Source organism: Ruditapes philippinarum, unplaced genomic scaffold, assembly GCF_026571515.1.
Source record: "Ruditapes philippinarum isolate M1 unplaced genomic scaffold, ASM2657151v2 ctg225_1_1_1_1, whole genome shotgun sequence".
NCBI lineage: Eukaryota > Metazoa > Mollusca > Bivalvia > Venerida > Veneridae > Ruditapes > Ruditapes philippinarum.
The window spans coordinates 188,973-210,433 of record NW_026851833.1 but is presented as its reverse complement, the minus strand read 5'-3'; the positions used below and the strand labels follow the sequence as shown (position 1 = coordinate 210,433).

At 32.1% G+C, this 21,461-nt stretch overlaps 1 protein-coding gene and 1 long non-coding RNA gene across 6 annotated transcripts in view; one reads left to right on the top strand and one right to left on the bottom strand.

Moving 5' to 3' along the window:
- Positions 1 to 7,142, top strand: part of LOC132740710 (uncharacterized) — a 28,689-nt gene extending 21,547 nt beyond the window's left edge. For both annotated transcript variants that reach the window (XR_009627197.1, XR_009627200.1), the window contains exon 3: positions 4,433 to 7,142. This is a non-coding gene — a long non-coding RNA (uncharacterized LOC132740710). The remainder of the gene's footprint in view (positions 1 to 4,432) is intronic.
- LOC132740688 (serine/threonine-protein kinase TBK1-like) overlaps positions 1 to 21,461 on the bottom strand; it is a 118,805-nt gene that overhangs the window by 47,363 nt on the left and 49,981 nt on the right. For 3 of the 4 annotated variants that reach the window (XM_060728653.1, XM_060728644.1, XM_060728662.1), the window contains one exon: positions 6,987 to 7,142. In XM_060728653.1, coding sequence (XP_060584636.1) covers positions 6,987 to 7,079 — 93 coding nt within the window. In that variant the 5' untranslated portion in view covers positions 7,080 to 7,142. Of the gene's footprint in view, positions 1 to 6,986; positions 7,143 to 12,862; positions 12,934 to 21,461 lie in introns of those variants that run through there. The other variant, XM_060728668.1, reaches the window with a different exon arrangement.

Here is a 21,461-nt window from a genome sequence, read left to right as displayed (position 1 = left end):
ATTCCATTATAGTCCAAAAATCCATATCAAATCCATATTGTACTGGAAGTAACAAAGTAATGTCAGCGTTGATAGTCAAGATGCTCAGTTGCAAACGCTATATTGAACTCGGCTAGCGTCTTGCTCAAATTAAGACAGACAGTTGGTACTCGTCCAATAAAATTAAGATTTGAATAACTAGTGCCACTGTGACCTTCACCTTTGACCTAATGACCTCAATCAAGTTTAACAAACCTATGCTTATTCCTTCTAAAGTGATTGACCAGACAGAATTTTACAATCGTTATGACCTTGATCTTTCACATCAATATGTGTCATCTTCTTGCCATACACAATGTCCTTACTTAAGTTACTGTAACCACTGCTTTGAATATAGATTGGTCAAGGAAACCAGGACACACATAATACAGACCATGTACAGAAATCACATTATGCTTTCCATTTTATGTGGGGGCAACAAAAACACTATTTATGTTACATAAACATAAGAATATGTACTGTTGATTTAAATATGATTGAGAATGGGAAATCTTAAATTAAAAAGTATGTAGGGGTGGCAGGATAAAAGCCATATACGAAAATGCATTAACTAAAAAAAAAAAAGGTAATTGACCATTACCTGAAACATTACCTGGCATGACAGTGTAGTAGTTATGGTGCTTGTTTAAATTGCATGCGGAAGGTCGTAAGTTCAAATCCCACAAGGGGGTAATACTTTTATTAGGCCTTTTGTATTTTATTATTTATTTTTTTTACTTTCTATTTTATTTATTTTCTATTTACATTTTTTTACACATGTATATAATTATTTTCCATGGTTTTTTTATTCATTAGAATGATATAGCATATACAATCAGTTACAATTCAATTCAACAATTCAAACAATGCCTTCACCTCTGTGACACTCTCAGTCGTGCTAGCGCTGGCGTGGTCGTCTCCAGTGCCAAGAGAGTACCTTAATAGGTGGTTACCATGGAGAAATGGATGGCGAGGTTTTCATCAAGTGGCTTAATCAAAAGGTTATCCCTAATCTTCCAGCACACACTGTTGTGGTAATAGACAACACAACATTATAACACAATCTGTGATGACCAACGAAATGAAGATGACATCCTTCTAACAGTGTATAGAAGCATACACCTCAACAAAACAGCCCAGGACTTGTGTGCCCGCAATAAATAGATGATTTTCTTTGCAAGCCATTATGTCACAAGTAGCACAAAAACTCAAAAAAATTGTATTATTAAAAAAACAAGGACATGCTGGGATTTGAACCTGCACCTGTATAGTTGATAGACCAGCGCGCTACCACTACAGCACAATACCTCACTGCAAGTAGTAAGGCCAATACGTATGACAATACATGACTTTAACCTTTTCTGAAGTGCACTGATCCATGCTGTTTACAAGGGTTCCGAAATAATTAACTTCAACAGTACGTTAAAATTGATAAACTTTGATAAACTGAATATTTACATATTTTGTTATAATGGACTTTTATATAATAATGACAAATGAAAGCATGTTGATATTCTAGACTACTTAATACACATAAAAAATTTAAACATTACCAGATTTTAAAATCATCCAACCACTTTAAGCAGACAAAAAATCTGATATTAACACATTTAAACAAATATTTCTGCCACCTTTTAACAGATTTTACATAGGGACAATCAGCTAAAAAGAAAGTTTTTTTGTTTATTTAACATTTTCTTTATCAAAATCTATAAAACTGAGACTATAATGATATTTAACAGTTAACATCCTATGTTTAATATTTGGCCCTTCCTTTAATTTGAAACTTTAGGAATAGTGCAAATTTGAAAAAAAAAATATATATGCATGCATGAAATGAATTATAATCTCTTGTAATAGCTGCAAGTTGTCATCAAATAATACCTGCCATCCATGATGGTGACAAATGTTAAAGATCTTTGTAATTTTTTTATCTCTACTTGAACTAAAATAGACTACAGTCATACAACAACAACAAAATTAAGATATCTTTATCAATGCCCTAGCATAATAGTGGCAGCTTGTCTGCTTTCAGTAGATCCCAAATTTGGTTGCGGTCCCAACGTTGAAACAGATAAATAATAATAAATCAAGTCCCCCCCACCTAATGTTTATGTACCACATTTTTAATGCAGTTGAAAGAGAAAACTTTAAATACCTATTTAAAACAGAGACGGACTACACTTGAAGGTGGGGGTATCTGTGAAAATATTTGAAAAAGTTGTTGGCCGCTCTAAAGATATGAGAAGAAGAAAAAAACCAACAAAAGTTTGCCAATATAATTTTAACTCACGTCAATATGTGCCAGAAATGCAGGACATAAGCCACAGCTATAACCCACTGGCATCACCTGAATTTCCACTGGAAAACTTTGTTAAAAATATATCTTTTGTAACCTGCTGTGATATTCTTTATGAGATCTTGACAAATTAAGTTATCAACAGGAAACTAGATAAAGTTAAGTTTTAACAATTTCTAAATCAGTGAGGTATTTAAGCCTAGTTGTACAAGTGTAATCTTTGTTTACAACTGATAAAGGAAGAATTTAATAAGCATGAATGGGCATTAAAGGCTGGTGTCATTTAACACATCATGCAGACGGTACTCTTTTGTGTTTTATATTGATACATACATAAATTGTTCCAAAAGGCCTACTTTTACTTATGTGCAAACATGTTTACATGTGAATTTGAGCATTAGATGAGTTTTCTTATTTATTTCATACAAGCATTTTGGAAGTATACTTTTTTTAAAATTTATACAATAATTTTTATATCAGATATATAGCTTTATACACTTTAAAACTACATTAACTTTACTGACCACTGCAAATACATATAGTTAATACTATGCATTAACATGATCTCATTTGTTATGAATTGCTTGGTCCATTCCTTAACTAAATTAATAATCCCTATTAATAAGAATCATGGTGAATTTAGCCAAACTGAATTAAATACAATTTTTTTTTGAAAAACTTTTAATTGCATTTCCTTCTATTTCTAACAATTAAATGGTGTAAATTGAAAGAAAAATATCTAATAATATTCTGGGCAATGGCTGATAATTTTTAAGATTTCTTGATTGATACCTGGGTTTTTCACATTCTGTTTGAATGGCCCTGTTCATTTACATAGACTTATAAAATACTATACACTTCAATAAAAGTTAAAGTGATTTGTCTGTACTTTCATTATCAAAAATAGCACTCTCTTGACAAAATTTGGTTTTAACCAATTATCCACGGAAATATATTGTTGAGGAAGCTTTTTAAAAGCTAATGATTATTTCATCGGTTCATTTTCAATTCTTCAACAAAACAGTAAAAATAATATTCTTTTTTACCTTACCATTTGACAGGATCTAGATATAAATATATTAGTTTGTGATGCTGTGTTTAGTTTTGATGAACAAGAATTTGTTTTCAATAATTCATCACATGGTGTCAAAGTTCCAGTTTAATATTGCAAAACTCCTTCATATGGGTCTTAATACAGAAATTATGACACTGGTCATTTAAATCATTGCACCTCACTTTCATTTTATCAAAATATGGACTGAATAAACTGTCTCTAATAATCCTGTCCAATTCTAATCATACAATCAGAATTTAACCATAACATAATTGTTAAAGTAGCATTAAATAAATATGTAAAAATATTTTGCCATCGGCCTTAAAACCAAGCATTCTACAGTTTCATTAATCTTTTTAATAGTTTTGTAAATCTCATCAAATATTGTTCATTAATTACAATTTTTAAAGGAAAACCCCACAGTAACACTTAAGTTCGTTTAGAATTTTAACATGCAAATGAAGACTATAATCAGCTTGTGTATGCGCTATGTCACATTGTTAAAGTTGCTATACGGACACAGCAAATATGAGCTTTTCTTGTGCAAACACATTTTTTAGCTTCACGGTGCATTAGGCCTGGCGTTCAGAAAAAAGTAATCATCTCATCAAAAAGATTAAATTTGTATGAAAACATCGTTACAATGCGGAAATATACTGTTAAATTAGGACAGCTACTTAATGTCATGTTTGTTAATTTAATATTGATGTACGGATGATCTTAAGGTGGAATTTCACATGCAAACAGAAATTGTACTTCTGATTTCGCCACAATGAGGTTGCAGATTTTATGCTTATAAAACTCATTTTGGTTGTCTAGACACCAAAATAAGATCTGGAGTCGATGTGAAACCCAAATTTTTAATGAAATGTCGCTATTTCTGTTTTTATGAAATTTATTAAATGTAACTTTAACAAAAGAGCATGGTTTAATCTATTGTTATTCAAAAGAAAGGTCAGATTATGTATCTGTCAATCAGATTGATAAAAAGACATATATTACCTAACAAGTTGATTAAGATAGCCAGTTTAAAATCCGTACTTATATACTTTAATTTACAGATAAACAAAATGGAGTGGAGAGGATCAGGTATTGGGGACACACCTGAGAGAGGTAATAAAGATATGCTACACAGTCTAGGAAGTATACATCGTTGGATTGTTATGTGACATGTTTATCAATGGACCTTTCCAGTGTTTACAGTTTTATGTAAATTGGCTAGCTTGTTATACTGTTTGTGAGCAGTTGACCTAGCAATGAATGGAAAAGGTGTGGCTAAATGTTCCTCTACGAAAAACCAGAAAGGTCCATCGTGGGTATCCAACAATGGGAAGTATATTAGACTTAATAGTAAATCGTAACTTTTACTTAGCTTCTTAATTAAACACAGTACAATCAGCATTTTGAATTAAAGCCATGGCTAATTATTTGTAAATAGCTCAATAAAGTAAAGAAAAATAACTTTCTTAAGACAAGATATGAATGTAAGTAATATTTATAAACACATTTATTGTTTATGATTTTTTTTTTATTATGCATGTACTTACCCTGAATATTTATGTTACACATGACCATTTAGAAATAAAGGGCTTTAGACAGGAAATATTTAATATCTTGATGTCATTATATAACTAGAAGTACACTGTTTATGCCCCTAGTGTCAGGATTATTTCTATTGCCATCTTCCTGTTTGCACTCTCAAGTATTCTCATTCAATAATTGCTCCAAGTATACGATCTAAAATCCCGGTTAATTTTAAGCAATCTTCCATAACAAATACTTTTTTTTGTTTGTTTGTTTCATTTTACGCCTTTTCCTAACAGTATGTCAGTCATATAGGCGGGTAGTTTCCTAACCATCGTTCCTGGAGAGTTACACTAGTACTAGACTACCTTCCTCCGCGTTAAACTACCAAAGTATCTCCCGGGGATCGAACCCATACCAGAGAGGTAACTGGATTAGAAGTCATCGACTCTAACCCCCTCGACCACGTTTTTTTTTTTTTTTTTTTTTTTACAGAGTCATTTGGTAAGAACAATTTCTTCTTCCACTAATAAGAATTTATTCATTCCTCTTGTAAGATTTTCTTGTTCCTCTGGTTTTATATCAGGTACACTTTATACTGGATCCAATAATCAGGAAAGCAGCAAATTATATTTAAGAAAAAATATTGGTCTCAAAGTTGTTTATTGGCTATTTAACTCTGGTTTGGAGTTTTGATGTGTAGGAATTGACCACAAAGGCTATTATATATTGCATCAAAAGGACAAACCTGAGTGTTAAATAGCCAACAAACACTGTATAATTTCTTGTTATAAGCAAACTTCTAGTCTCCTTTCACCAGCTTAAGCTATGGAAATCAGTCTTCCTATTTGTTTTTTTTTCCTATTTTTTCTTTCTGTGGTGCAGAACTCTGGTTTCATTCATGTCTTTTGTAAGCAAATGCACAGGATATGTTGCTAAACTGTTCTTTTCAGTACATTAGTTGAAAAAGCGTAATAGGTGTCATCCCGAAATACTAACATGAAGACCTGATAACTGTTCGCTGCGCCACAAATTCTTCGGACATCATCATTTTAACTTACCTGTATTCTATGAGATATTTTCATTTTACCGTATCTTGTTCATTCCTTTATTTAACTGAAATTTTCTGAGATGAGGTAAGCAGCAGAGGAAGTCAACATGATATTGTGCAGACACATCATCCGATATTTCAAATTTATGTAACTTATTTAAGCCTATTCACCACAAAATGCAAATTATTTGATTGCCAGGAGCTCAAACACTGAAATTTTTTAAGTAACTAGAGTAGATATTTTGTAAATGATTTGTTGTTATGTAAAGATATAAAATTATAGGTTATATGTGTGAATTATAATCTACAATGTATTGGCATTAAAAATGTGCTATTCAATAATATTTGTACTTTTTGAACAACCCTTGTTAGTGCAAAACATTTTAATTAGGTGTGTACCAATATTTTGTATGTTTTCCATATGCACTCAAAATGAACATAGAAAAAGTAGTGATGTAGCATCATATCTGTCAATTTCATTCTTTATTTGTATACTATAAAAGAACATTTTGTATTGTTGCTGCAAACAAAAAGGTTAATATTTTAAGATGGTATTATTAGGAACGAAATGTCAATGGTTTTCACATCTTTGAATTCATACAGTTTTCATACACCTTTAATTTCAACAATGAAAAAGCTGCACAACAGATTATGAAATATAATGAAACTTGACAAGATGGATCAGTCTGGTTTATTACCATCGGAATGCATCTTCAGTAGTAATTGATCATATGGAGATCACCTTTCTTGCATGTGTCAATAATTTAGTAGAACAAAATTTAATACTAAGAATTATTTGTGTTTTTTCTTCTTCTTTTTTCAAAAGTTCAAATGTTTGTTATATTAATACAGGTATTGAAAAATAATGAAAAAACACATACATTTCACACTTTAAATGTAAATAAGAGCTGTTGAGTGTTACCAAAATTTTTCATTTAAATATATAAATGTTTGAATGAAATATAAAACCTTACCCTCCTGTTTATAATTTGTGTTACGGGTAATAAAAATTCAGAAAGCTAACTGATCTGTATTCTTACTTTATTTCTTCCTTTGTACACCATGCTAGTTGCACCCTGGCCCAACGGTTTTGTTATGTCCCAAAGGTAACTAAGAGATCCTCTCAAACTCATTTCAGTTTAATAGTTCAAATCAGAGAACACAGAATTCTTGAATTTCATTTCTTTTGCTGTAACCTGAAAGACATAAATTGGTAATCTGAAATAATGGAACTTTTAATCAACAAAACTTGAAATGGGAGCAATATAACACATTTGATGTGAATGAGTAATGAGATTAAAATCAGGAAGAAATACATCATGTTAACCATATTCTTCAAACAAAAAGTGTTTTACAGCTTACACAGTCACACACTAAATGCTTACATTACTTTGTTTTGTACATCACACTCCAGACCATTCATACCTATTTGAGTCTATAAACAACATAATACATGTATAAGCTTTCAACATATGCATGGATTTTCTTGAAGCATTATCATTACTTTGCATGTGTCATAGTTATCAATTTTCATACCATAGCCATTTAAAGTCTATTTGGTTTCAAATTATTAAATGAAACCAACATTTCATAGCTTTAAGCAAAACAAAATTCCATACAAGAAAAGCATTGATGCAAAGCATTAAAGGGCGTCCAAGCAAACAATGCAGCAAGTGAAGATGAACTAGTAGACATCTGATGACCAGATATTCTTATAAACTTTTCAATGGTTATTTTGTTTTTACCAGAATTGTATAATATTTATGAGTGGGCGGCCGAAAGACATTGTTCATCATGAACTTTGGTAGGCATGCTAGAGATTAGAAAATTTATTCTTTTTCCACAGGAACTTGAAATTCTATCAATATTAACGATAATATCCAAAATATACAGGTCTATAATATCCAAAATATACCCCAATGTGGTATAAGTTTATTAATACTATATAGGGGTATTTTGGATATTATCATTAATATTGGTTATTTGATAGAATTTCAAGTGGAAAAGACAATTTCAAAATGATAATACTATAAAAATGGCCTACTTAATATTTTTCCATAGATTTATAAAGGGTGCAATTAATTGTTTGAATATGTTTGCATTTCATTTCCTGCAAAATTCTCCAGTTCGTTATTTATTACCATAGCATGACACAAATGACCGTTTCGTTAAACTAAAACTACTTCTATGAATAGATTTTCGGACTTTCACAATGTTAAGGTCATCATGCTATTTAAAGGTACAGCAATACATAATAACCCACTATCTACTTGTTTGTTTCATTTTAAGCCTTTTCCCAACAGTATTTCAGTCATATAGGCGGGTAGTTTCCTAACCATCGTTTCTGGAGAGTTACACCAGTACTAGACTACCTTCCTCGGTGCTAAACTACCAAAGCATCTCCCGGGAATCGACCACGCCAGAGAGGTAACTGGATTAGACGTCATCGACTCTAACCCATCGACCACGGAGGCAGTTCCCACTATGTACTACAAAATCATTGATAAAAAAACCGAAGAGCGCGATTAATTGCCGGATAAGATAATTTCATTTGAATACATTTGCCTTGCGAAATTCTCCAGTTTGCTATTCATTGTACATATCGCTACATTTCATTTATGATAATCAAACACCCTCATACCAATCAGAATGATCGGCTATTATGACCAACGAAAAGGCCCGAGAATTTGCAATTGCCTTTTCCCAATGAATTTAGGAAAAGTTTGCCTGACATGGCTCACTGCAAAACAGTTTTATTTTCTACCAACAGTTTTGCACAATAACTCTTATCTATAATGGCTCATTGCCAAACAGAAGTATCTTCTATTTTATTCAATTTGACTTACACTAGTTTTTGCACAATTACTTTATCTTAAAACAGTAGTATCTTCTACTTTATTCAACAGGTTTGAATTACTAGTTTGTCTATGATGGCTTAATGCAAAACAAATGTATCATTCTTCTATTTTTATTCAAAATAGGATACAACAGTTTTGCACATTACTATGTCTACTGCTTTATTATCCCCCGCCGAAAATTTTCGGCGGAGGATATAGAAATAGTCTCCGTCCGTCCATCCGACCTTCCGTCCGACATTTTTGTCCGGAGCATATCTCTAAAAGTATTTGAGTTATCAACTTGAAACTTCATAGGTGGATAGACCTCATTGAGGAGGAGTGCAGTGCACAAGAATGATAACTCTACCTTGCATGATTTTTGAGTTATTGCCCTTTGTTATTTTTCAAAATTGATTTTTGTCCAGAGCATAACTCCAAAAGCCTATGAGATATTAACATGAAACTTCATAGGTGCATAGATCTCACTCAGGAGGTGTGCAGTGCACAAGAATGATAACTCTACCTTTTATAATTTTTGAGTTATTGCCCTTTGTTATTTTTCATACTTAATTTTTCAATTCAATTTTTTTCTCAAAAAGTATTTGAGGTATCAACTTGAAACTTCATAGGTGGATAGATTTTACTGAGGAGGGATGCAGCACACAAGAATGATAACCTACCCTGCATTATTTTTCAGTTATTGCCCTTTGTTATTTTCAGCCATCAGTATTCACATAGGTTTCAAATCTGTAATCACTATAGCCATCAGTTTTCATTACCAAAAGACCTCTTAAAATGGAATTATTCTGCTCTACTACATATACATTCTTCCAATGAGCAAACACATTCGGCGGGGGATGGCCATGATGACATGGCTCTTGTTCTATTTGAGTTACAACTTTTTTGCATAAATAGTTTATAAATAACATACAACAGTTTTACAGTTTCGATACGCATGGAATTGGGAATTTCAATGACAATGTTCCGTTAAAAGTTGGGGGAAAATGCATGACTGACATTTTGCAGTGATTAAATGAATGCAAAAAATCATTGTCCATGATGGCATCTTCAAACATTCAAGCACGAAGATTTTAGAATTTGTTATTCAATATTTTTATTATGTTACTTTAAATTGGGAATTTTTTCTGTGGATTGGGAAAATAATGCATGATTTGTATACTATTTTCAACTAGGAATATGTCCGAATATCGGCTATAAAATATGACAAAAACAATCCCTGTTTTACATAAACACTTTTGTCTATGATCAATTTTATAGTTCATACAGTTGACTCAGCTTGCTTTACTTGAAGGCCCATCAAATTTACTTCTTTTTGATAATATTTCAACTCTTGTTTGCATGTCAAAAAGAATTTTTGGTCCAGTCAATTAACTTCACACAGCCAAGTGATCAAAGGTCGTGGAGATCAAGGTGTGAGACATTGTCATTCTGGTTCACACATGTTATGATTGTTTATATGTATCAATATATGTGTCCTTTATCTGATTTATTCTCCTGTTTATAACATTTGCATACATTAATGTGCATTACTGCTTACTTCTAGTCACTTCAAATACTGTTTTATCTGGTGAGTAAAATGCCCAGCCCTTAGCCATTAGAGATACTAACAGTCAACTGTATTTGACAAGTTTGGCATGTTTTCAAAAATTTTAATTTTGAAATCTTGCCAAGTTAGTATCCTAATATATTTACTGTAAGTAACTCCTTAAAATCTTGCTATATTTTAATTTTATAAATTTTAAATGTCCTTAATAAGAAAGGGTTAAATGGATGGATTTAAATCATAAAAGCAGAGAAAGCTGAATGAAAAAATGTTTTCTAATTACAAACCCTACTGGGATCCTACATCAGTTTACCGGACAAAAGCTATTCCTGCCGAATAGTGCTTTATTTTTTGCTTCGATTAAAAAATCAAACAGTCTGAACCGTACACACACTTTCTTTTTCAAAGTAAATAACGGCAAAACCACTCTCACGTAAATATTGTTGATTCAGTTCTTTATCTACTAACATGCCCTTTTGTTTACTAGTTATTTCATGACCTGGTCATGCGGGGAATAATCTGTTCTGCGCAGGCCCGAATATGGAGGCCCTTAATTGGTGATTTTAAGATAGGTTTTACTTTAAATTTTTCTCAACAAGAGACAATCGTAACATATTTTAATGATAAAAAATAATTTCAAATTTAGTCCAAACATTATCTCGTTGTTGTCTTTTACATAGAAATGCAAATTAAAAAACATATAAGGAAACGGGTTACACCCATGGGAGAAAACTCTACATGCAATGAAAATAAAATAGATTTTATTGCTTTTGTAACATGCAACATGATGACCAAAATGAAACTGTATGACAAAGAACAGAATTTCATTTGAATATAAAAAAGTTTCATATGTTTAAGGATCATAAAGCATTAATACATCAATTGAGTTAATAGTGTAAATTTCAATTACACCCTCTTCGCAATAGGCATGGCTGCCGTGTCTCTTTCTAGTGACATAGTGTGTTTTTCAAATATCTTAACTTTACCATTCAATAGTCGTAGTTTCCTTGCTGATTATTTAAAGATTAATTTCTATTCACGACTTCAAAATTTTTTGAAACACAATGTCGGGTAAATTGAGTTGTCTACACAAGTTTTTTCCTCTTATAATGCCCTACTTTAAAGACACATATCTACGGTCAAATGTTTAATTTTATGTTTGATAAAGGAATGTTTACGTGTCTTAAGAACCTGAAATTATTTGGGTAAAATTCCATTCCTTTTTATTATTTCAAATAAAAGTTACAGATCAAAAACATCATATTTTGTCCGGTAATATGTAGGATCCCAGTACAGTCACTTAAACTATAACAATGTGAGAAAGGCGGGGTGGGGGGGTGGGGGGGGGGCATTCTGAAATTAGATGTTTTTTTCATGATAAATGATATACACAAATGTAGCTATGATGCAGGTAGGATGTTGATAATTATGTTTCCCAAAATTTTTGCCTTCACCGTCTGTCTGTCCTTCTCTGTGCCAGATTGTAAAATAGAGAAATCTTGTCCGGCCTTCACAGGTCAAACTGCTGGTAGGATTTCAACCAAACTTTACAGTCCTGAGTGATCAGTACCATCCTTAGTTGTGCACAATACCGGCACATTCGGCTTCGATGCACAAAAAGGCTGGCCTTCAGAGCTTTAAATAGAAAAATCTTGTCTAGCTTCAAAGATCAAGCTACTGGTGGAATTTCAATGAAACTTCACATGAGTGACCATCCATAGTTTTTGGAGACGTATGTTTTTGTGACAAAAACCCTTCTAGTTTTTCCATCCATCTGTGCATTTGCTACACTTAACTTTTAAACCTAAAGAAAAATTTTAAGAAGATTTTAGACATTTATCTTAAAAATATAAATGTCCTGAAACCAAAGAAAAGTCAAAATTAATCTTTTGTGGGTAATAATTTTTTTTTATAGAATTCAAACTTAGGGTAAAAGTTTTTCAATCATAGAAGTTTCCTTGCATTACAATTTGGTTTTTATCCAATAAATAGTTACATAGTTTTTAACAGATGACAAGTAGGGAGGTTGTTTCTTTATTTATATGGTGATATTTTAATTACATTTATTATGATTTTATTTATACAAAAGAAATTTTTTGGGGACGTGGGTGGGGGGATGTAGAAGGGCACTTATTACAGACCTGGCTAAGCTCTGTACACCTGTGGCATGGAAACATGAATCATCAACAAAGGTATGTGTAAATTAAATGGCTTTCAGACAAGCACCCTAGCTATGATTATGTTCTTATAAAATAGTCCAGTATTCTACCCTAAAAATGTTTATACACAAAAAAAGAACAAAATTGAAAATGGCAGTTTTTATAGTCATACATATATCATTTAGGTCATAGCAAAACTTGAAATTGGTGTTTTCAAATAAACTTTTCAAGTTTGACCTACAAAGCAACAGGGAAGAACCTCACAGGGAAATAGCTTCCCTACAGCCCAAAAAATATTAATGAGTTACAAAAAAACAACAACAATTTGAAAAAGAAAGTACAAGCACAATACAAACCAGAAATTCCAATATTTTGTCAGTTGTGCAAAAAATTACCTAGTTAATGGCAGTTGTTTACAGTTTCAGTAAAGGGGGGCACTCAAAAGGGAAAATTAATTTTTATTAAAGAAGTGTTATTGAACAGACACACATAGGCCTAGTCTCAATATTTCAACTGCAAGACCGACCGATTTTATAATCTGATTTTTCATAGATGTTTGTCTGGGCGACCATCGTCTATATAATAAAAAGCCCTAAAGTGCACAATTTGTTGGGCTAACATAGGCCGTGGATAATAAATAAAATGTAACTACTATTTAAAATTTCTTAAAAACTTGCAAAAAATTTTGAAGCAATTAACTTCAATAGTTCCTGAGATATGAGGTTGCAGACAAAACTCTACCATACACGAATGTGTTATGATGATTTTACTTTAATAGGATTTACCATTTTAATACAATTTTCTTTACTAAGCCAAAAATTAAGATGTTGGAAAAGATGTGTACAATGATTAATATGACCATTTTATTTTCCATTGTAAATTGAGATATATTTAATTCTTTCACTGACAATCAAAACATTCTATGATTTTCTGCACAAATCTACACTCAATATAAAATCATTGCCATATAATTGGCGTTATCTTCATTATAGGTTACTTTATAGGAAGGGGAATAACTTGAAATTATTTTCAGGTCTTCCTATTTAAGTTTTACATAGTTACTCCCCTTAATAGAACTGTTTTTGTCAATGTCAGATGAATGAAGTTCTTCCTTCTAAGAACTTAGTAAGAAGTATATAATTTCTATGTCCAACAAATGATGGTGTAAAGACCATCAGTCCTAAGGATCATTCTTTTGAAGTTTGGTCAAAATCATTTGCATAATCCATTAGGAGATATTGTTTAAAGAAATTGTGGGGAACAACTGATGATCATCGCAAAAGCTCATCTCTAAGCACAAATTGTTACGATAAGTAAAACTAGAAATGTGTCCACAGGACACAGGTGCCCCCATCACACCACTATTCTGTCAATCTTATGACTCTAGGTCAAATATTTTTTGGACTACATGTGCCACAAATTGAAAACTAAAAATCTTTTACTAAGTTAAGGGCAAGAACTTTAAATCCACAAGCAAACCCCAAGGTGCATAAGTACACATGCTGACCAACATTCTTGTAAACTTTCAGGCCTACAAGTCAAATTATACTTTTTGAGCTATGCATGATCAAGTTGAAAATTGCAAATTTATACTACTGTAAGTTAAGGGCAATAACTCTTAATAAAACTGAAAAAAATCCACATGCAAAGTCCCAGGTGCATAGCTTCACAGTGATATTGATCATAATTCCTGTAAAGTTGGTTGATTCTAACTCAAGCACTCAAGGAACAAATAACAACATAATGAAACGGTTTTTACTAAGTCAAGGGAAATAACTCTACAAATACTAGATAAATCCACAAGCAAAACCCCAGGTGCACAACTACATATGCTGAGCAACCTTCCCGTAAGGTTTAATGACTCTATGTCAAATACTTTTTGAGTTACATGCGACACAAGTTGAAAATTGCAAAAATTTTCTAAGTCAAGAGCAATAACTCTAAAAATACTACATAAATCCAGACAAAAATACCCAGGTGCACAACTACACATGCTGATCAACATTCCTGTAAAGTTTAATGACTCTATGTCAAATCCTTTTTGTGTTACATGCGACACAAGTTGAAAATTGCAAAATTTTACTAAGTCAAGGGCAATAACTCTAAAAGTACTAAATAAATTCACACAAAAATACCCAGGTGCACAACTACACATGTTGATCAACATTCCTGTAATTTTAATTTCATGACTCTAGGTCAAATCCTTTTTGAGTTACATGTGACACAAGTTGAAAATTGCAAAATTGTACTAAGTCAAGGGCAATACCTCTAAAAATACTATATAAATCCACACGAAAATACCCAGGTGTACAACTAATCATGCTGATCAACATTCCTGTAAAGTTTCATGACTCTAGGTCAAATACTTTTTGAGTTACATGCGACACAAGTTGAAAATTGCAAATTTTTATCAAGTCAAGGGCAATAACTCTAAAAATACTAAATAAAACCACACGAAAATACCCAGGTGCACAACTTCACATGCTGATCAACATTCCTGTAAAGTTTCATGACTCTAGGTCAAATTCTTTTTGAGTTACATGCGACACAAGTTGAAAATTGCAAATTTTTACTAAGTCAAGGGCAATAACTCTAAAAGCACTAAATAAATCCACACGAAAATACCCAGGTGCACAACTTCACATGCTGATCAACATTCCTGTAAAGTTTCATGACTCTAGGTCAAATACTTTTTGAGTTACATGCAACACAAGTTGAAAATTGCAAATTTTTACTAAGTCAAGGGCAATAACTCTAAAAATACTAAATAAATCCACACGAAAATCCCCAGGTGCACAACTTCACATGCTGATCAACATTCCTGTAAAGTTTCATGACTCTAGGTCAAATACTTTGTGAGTTACGTGCGACACAAAAGAGAACGGATGGACGGACAAGGGTATATCTAAATGCCCGCCACTAAAGTGGGGGCACAAAAAAGATGTATTTTGTTCAGACAATCGAACCACAGTTTTTATGTAATGCAATTTTTTAGCTGAAAATGGTGAGGTTATGTGAAAGAATAAACAACTGTCCTTTGGTTTAATCAGGCAAAAGCAGAAATTAATTGACTGAGTGTAATTCAACCATGCCCTGTCCTGTTAACTGTTAAGGATGATGTTAGATAAGCAATTATTATAAGGAAAGCCCTGATTAATAAAGGTGTGACAGCATACGCCTAATGGCAAACTTAAAAAAGAAATGCATCACTGGCAGGAATATACTATTAACATAGATTATACAAAGTTTTATTGTTGTAAAAAGCCTATTTTTTGGATAGGTAATAGCATAATAGCAATAATTTGTTATTAGTATTATAATAGCAATAGAAGACATAAAATGTTGATTGCAGCAAAAAATAAAACTTCACATGCTTTTTGATATTCATGCCAAATATGAACACAATTTTTGAATTGTGAAACTTCAAACTTTAAGTGTGTCCTTGAACTTTGAGATAGGGACATGGGTCTTAGACACAACACATTATTATGATGGGGTAGACAATTGCGCAAAGTTATTTAAAAATCAGGACATGAAAATGTACCTTTTAACTGTAATTGTGAAATTACTCTACACTTGTATTTAAGTATTCTGAAATTCTTCTAGTACTGAACGGAATTCATTTACTTCTTTAAACAGTTTGCAACAATTTCTTCCACATGTTTAAGGTATATCATCCATGAAAAATTAGAATTACATCACTTATTCATCAGGATTATCGCATGCAGTCTACAGACATTTCTGATGAAGTGACAGCCTTTGAGGAAGGCTTTAGACAGCAGAAACATAATTCCTTACAAGAAGCTATATAAAGTTAAGACTGATTGAACCACCTGCCCTTGATCGCTCACCTGACCCATCAACCACATCCGACAAGCATCCTGACCAAGTTAGATGACAATTGAGTCAAAAATGTGACCTCTAGTGTGTTAACAAGTTTTCCATATTTGGGCAGTGTGACCTAGCTTTTGACTCCAGGTGACCAATATTCAAACTTGACCTAGAAATCATCAAAACAAACTTGCAGACCAATTTCCATGATATTTGAAAAACAATAGTAGCCACAAGAGAGATCACAAGAATTTCTATTTTTAGCTCCTGTGACCTAGTCTTTCATTTTCGACAAAATGGCCGATAATCACTGTTGTTTAGCACAATATTTTAACAACTTGGAGTGTCCGAGTTTAAATGTAGGTTATTTAAGATTGTATGTAAGGTAGAAGAAGAATGTTAACAATTTTCTAAATGCATGATGTGTAAAGAGTATCAAAACAGCTTTTATTGTTACAGAACTCGACATTGTGGTTGTTCCACAGCATGTCCTTGTTAAGCTCCATAGTGTTACGGTGACTAGGTGACCTTTTCATGGTTTAAGTATATAGGGAAAAAAAATTTTTTTTTCTTTCATTTATCACAGAAAAGTTGTTTTGGAGCTTTTTGATTTTATTTATTTTTTTTTTTGTGGGGGGAGGGGAGGGGGAGGGGGGTTGTATGGGCACAAAGACTGGACGAGCACCTGTGAGTTTTGATAGAAAAATATAAATTGCATTGATTCCATGCGAAAATCCAACAATATTACCACCAGGAAGAAAATTTTGACACCGAGAACAGACATATCCCAGAAATGCCACTTTTCGATCAGCTAACAGATTTTTCGACAATAAGCGACAGTGAAATTATTAAGATTATTTTTCACTTATAATTCTGAAAATATCATCATTTAAGCTAATAAATGCAACAACTTTTACCTGATTAATTATTATGCATTGTAGTCAAACCATTACTGACCCATTTTCCTTTGTACAAAATTTCACTACCACTTTTCGATCAGTTAACAAAATATATACTGTACCACATAAAAAATATCATACAATGATAAAATATAACCAGTTATGTATTTTGAAGAAATTCTGAATAAATCTGCTTCAGATAAATGGTAATAAACAATTTTAACATATTTATAATGTCAGTTAATGATTTTTCATATTTGATATTTGCAGTAGTAAATCTGTCAAAATTGGGGTATGGATATACATGAACATCTCAATTTCCATAACAGAGAAAGCATATTCTTATGAAATATTTTGGATCTTCTAGTGACAGCTTACTGAAAAGTTATCAGAGAGAATGTTTTTCTTTGGTTAAATGACTAAACATTACTTTACTGACATATGACTTTCTAATGGAGAATTTTACTGTAAAATATGTACACATCAAAAGTGCATTATACATTATGACTTAATGATAGTGTAACAGTGGTCCAACTTAATATCCATTTCTGCAGAATGACAAAAAAAAAACGAGCTTGTAAATCAAATATTTTTAGAAAATCATTGCGATTTGTAACTGGGTAAATTCAGGATACTGTAAGTAAAAAATGTATTTTTTATATATATTTGAACTAAAATACTGGTATTTTGTTTTTTATCACCATAATTGACATTGTCGCTGATAAATGTAGTCAAGGTAAATTCAAGATGTGCTAACAGTCTGGTCACATGACAAATAAGATCAAAAGTAAAGAATTTCTAGGGGTGATTGAAAACTGGCAGTATGTGGATAATTTTCATACTTGGATGTTGCATACCTTGTCTTTAACAGAGAAAAAAAAATCTTTTTTTAATAGGATACTGGATATGGATATTTTTCCAATATGGATAGTTTATCGCATAAAAAATAAAGTTAAACACATTTTAGGTCAAATCAATGCCACTATAGTCTGTCCCATTAAAAATGGAAATGAACTTTTGCCTCAGGTATGAATTAACAAAATGATGTTGAATGAAAATTAAAACTTTTTTGTAAACTAAAAAAGTCACCCTCGAGATTTTTCAGGATTTTTCTCTAAAGTGTCTAATTTACTTGTAAAAGCAAAGTTTCATTTCTCTACGGCAAGTCTCTGTTGTTTATTTTCCGTAGCCATTGCCGAAGTATTCTTCATTTGAAAATGAATGGAAGAAAGCATGTGTCATGTTTCTAAAATATACATGATGTTCTCGGGGCGTTTCATGATTATTTTAAAAAGCTGGATCTACAAGATGTAACAGTTTCTTTGCAATGCATGATGGAATACTTTAAAAAATGAATAATAAGCAACAAGAACATCGAGTCACATGGAGTAGATCTAGAAATTGCACTTACTTTTAAGCTAAATAGAATCCCTATGAATTTCGAAATAGATCTTTATAAACATCACGACAAATTCGCATTCTGAAGATTCCTTCATTGCCAGTTTCTATCCAGTTCCGTAGATGATCACATTTTTTTTTTTACTTTGAAACTCCTGAATGGCATGACTCCTACACTTATGATGATCCAGATTTTTTTAATTATCCATCTCATTATTAAAACATTGTTCCATTTGTGCAGTTATCTGGGTTAGCAAATGAAATATGTAAATGAAACACATCATTATTCAGTATGTTCCAAATCCATAATTCAAGAACGGCCCATCAATTTTAGTTCAACATCACAATGTTTATAACTCTTGAAACCAAAAAAAAACAACACATTATTATGTTAACAACAATTTACAAAATATATGACGTAACAAAAATGCCTCGCGCTTTTTGATGGATGATTCCAGTTGCGGCATTGACAGTGGGCGGTTAGGCATACGGTATGTAACCTCATATAGACAATTTTAAGTGTTGAGATAAATTTGTGTTGATGGCATTTAAAATAATTTTTGTATACCCAGATTTGCAGTAATACCTTTAATTCATATATTAACAATAAACTTTTGATAACATTTAAATAATTTTAACACACTTAATGACATGAATCTATGACAGTACAATACTTCTTCCATTAATTCACATATAACCTTCGTTTTGATTTTATAATTTTAAACTAATTGATATATTTCTCAGAAATGATTTCCCTACATATTTATTATTATCTCGTTATTCAAGAGTTCTGTAAATCCTACTCTTTTAGCTACAAAATATACCATATGCGGCATTTTTTTCTCCCGCAAAAAATATAGCTATTGTTTTTTCATTGAATATTTTCAAATTTTAGGAAGGCTATTATTATTGAGGACGTCACTCGGTGTTTCTCTTTGACTCGATCTTACCTTCTAGGGGTGTCATCGATTCAATCGATATCGGTGTATCAACGATCTTTGTTATCCGATTCGATATCGATTCCATTTTTTAAATATCGGATATTGAATGCACATATATTTCTAGCTAAAGAGACTTCAGCTAACAGGTTTTATAGAACTGACAGACCTGTTTAGTGTTTACTGTCGCAAAACGTCAAAATAAAAGCGACATTTAAAGTTATGGATGCCAGAAACATTTTTTTTCTAAAATGAAAACGGAAATCAATGACAAATTTACCTCCCAGTGTCTCTAACGAATGCTGCCAAATTTTGTTGTAATCTCGCACGTCTGCTAAGTGGATGTCAAGACCCCTCAATTCAGATTTTAAAAAGGGAAAATGCCAAGAAAAATTTGTCAGTGTTTCTTTGTAAAAATTATGATTACAAAATGTTAAACTTTAATAATTATTCAGGTTCTAAACACTATAATTTGCCAATTAAACCCGGCTTAATTGGAACGACAAGGACGGGATTTAGCATGATCAGTAACTACGTAATAGCAACAACAACAACTAAAGTAAAATGGAAAAGGCTTTAAACTTTATAGTTACTAGTCATTAGTTTTCATTTATAGCTATATGATAAAAAAAGAAACAAATTGTTCAGTTTTCATAGTTTATCTTTTTTGCATTTGTCTATATATATAACTGCTTTGTCAGTGTCCTTAGGAAACATTTAAAAAGACTTGAAAGCTAAATTTAGCCTGGCAATCAATATATCGCTGTATCGCCGATAATTCATTACCGATATATCGATACAAAAATCCTTATCGATGACACCTCTATTACCTTCATATTGACATATTATGTAACACTTTGAGTCTACAAAAAAAAAACACCCAAAAAACAACAACTTATTGTCCCTTATTGAACGCTCCATTTCAAACTTATTCTTAATAGTATCAAATCACTGCCGTTATTTCTGGACATTTTGTTAAATTATGAGACGGAAAATTAATCCGTATTTACCAGCTTAAAGTGTATAGGCCTATGTTTGGTTGCTCAAACTGGAAAGCATATTTATATTCTTGCACGCGAGTCTTGTGTTCTCTCATTAGACAATGAGCTAGTTAAAGTAGACACTGTGCAAACCAATACTGAACATATACTGGTCGGAGACCATCAACCGGACACTTTTGGAACATTTTTCAGAACAGATTTCACAATTTTTAACCTAGAGACCAACAAATTTGACACAGTTCAGCTAGGTTCTTCTCCTAACTAACAAACTAATTTGTTTATTTCTGATTGTATTGACACTTATATCTGAGGCTCATCAAGGAGGGTATCAAAATTACCTAAATTGTCAACATGTGTCCAGACAGATATGTACATGACGTGATTTAATTCAGATAAAAGCTTGGGTGTTTTGATTTTTGATTTTTAACATGATATACAATATGTCAGTAACAAATGCTGAAGTTTTGGATATTCTATTATTCACTCTGCAAATGATTACAGGGCTCATCCGGAAGGGCGATTCAGGCGAAAACTTCGCCGTGTATATTCCAATTTCGCTCTTCCGATTGATCAAAGAGAAGTCAACATCGCCGATAAAATCTTAATTCCCAAATAGTAATTACTTAGCGATGTAAAGAGCAGAGATTGTATCCGCCCATATGACGACCGTTAATTATCATTATCCAATCAGAGCGTCGCTTTATACTACCCTTCTACCTGTAAGCGAAGCGATAGACCGCCTACTCTAAACAGTAAATAATGAGAGCATCGGCCCGAAACGGTATAATTGTGTGATAGTTTTGCGAGTTTGATACGGGATTTGGCGATAATTATACATTGTTTTTTCCCCGATTATCTAAACACGTGCAATCTTCCCTAATTGATATA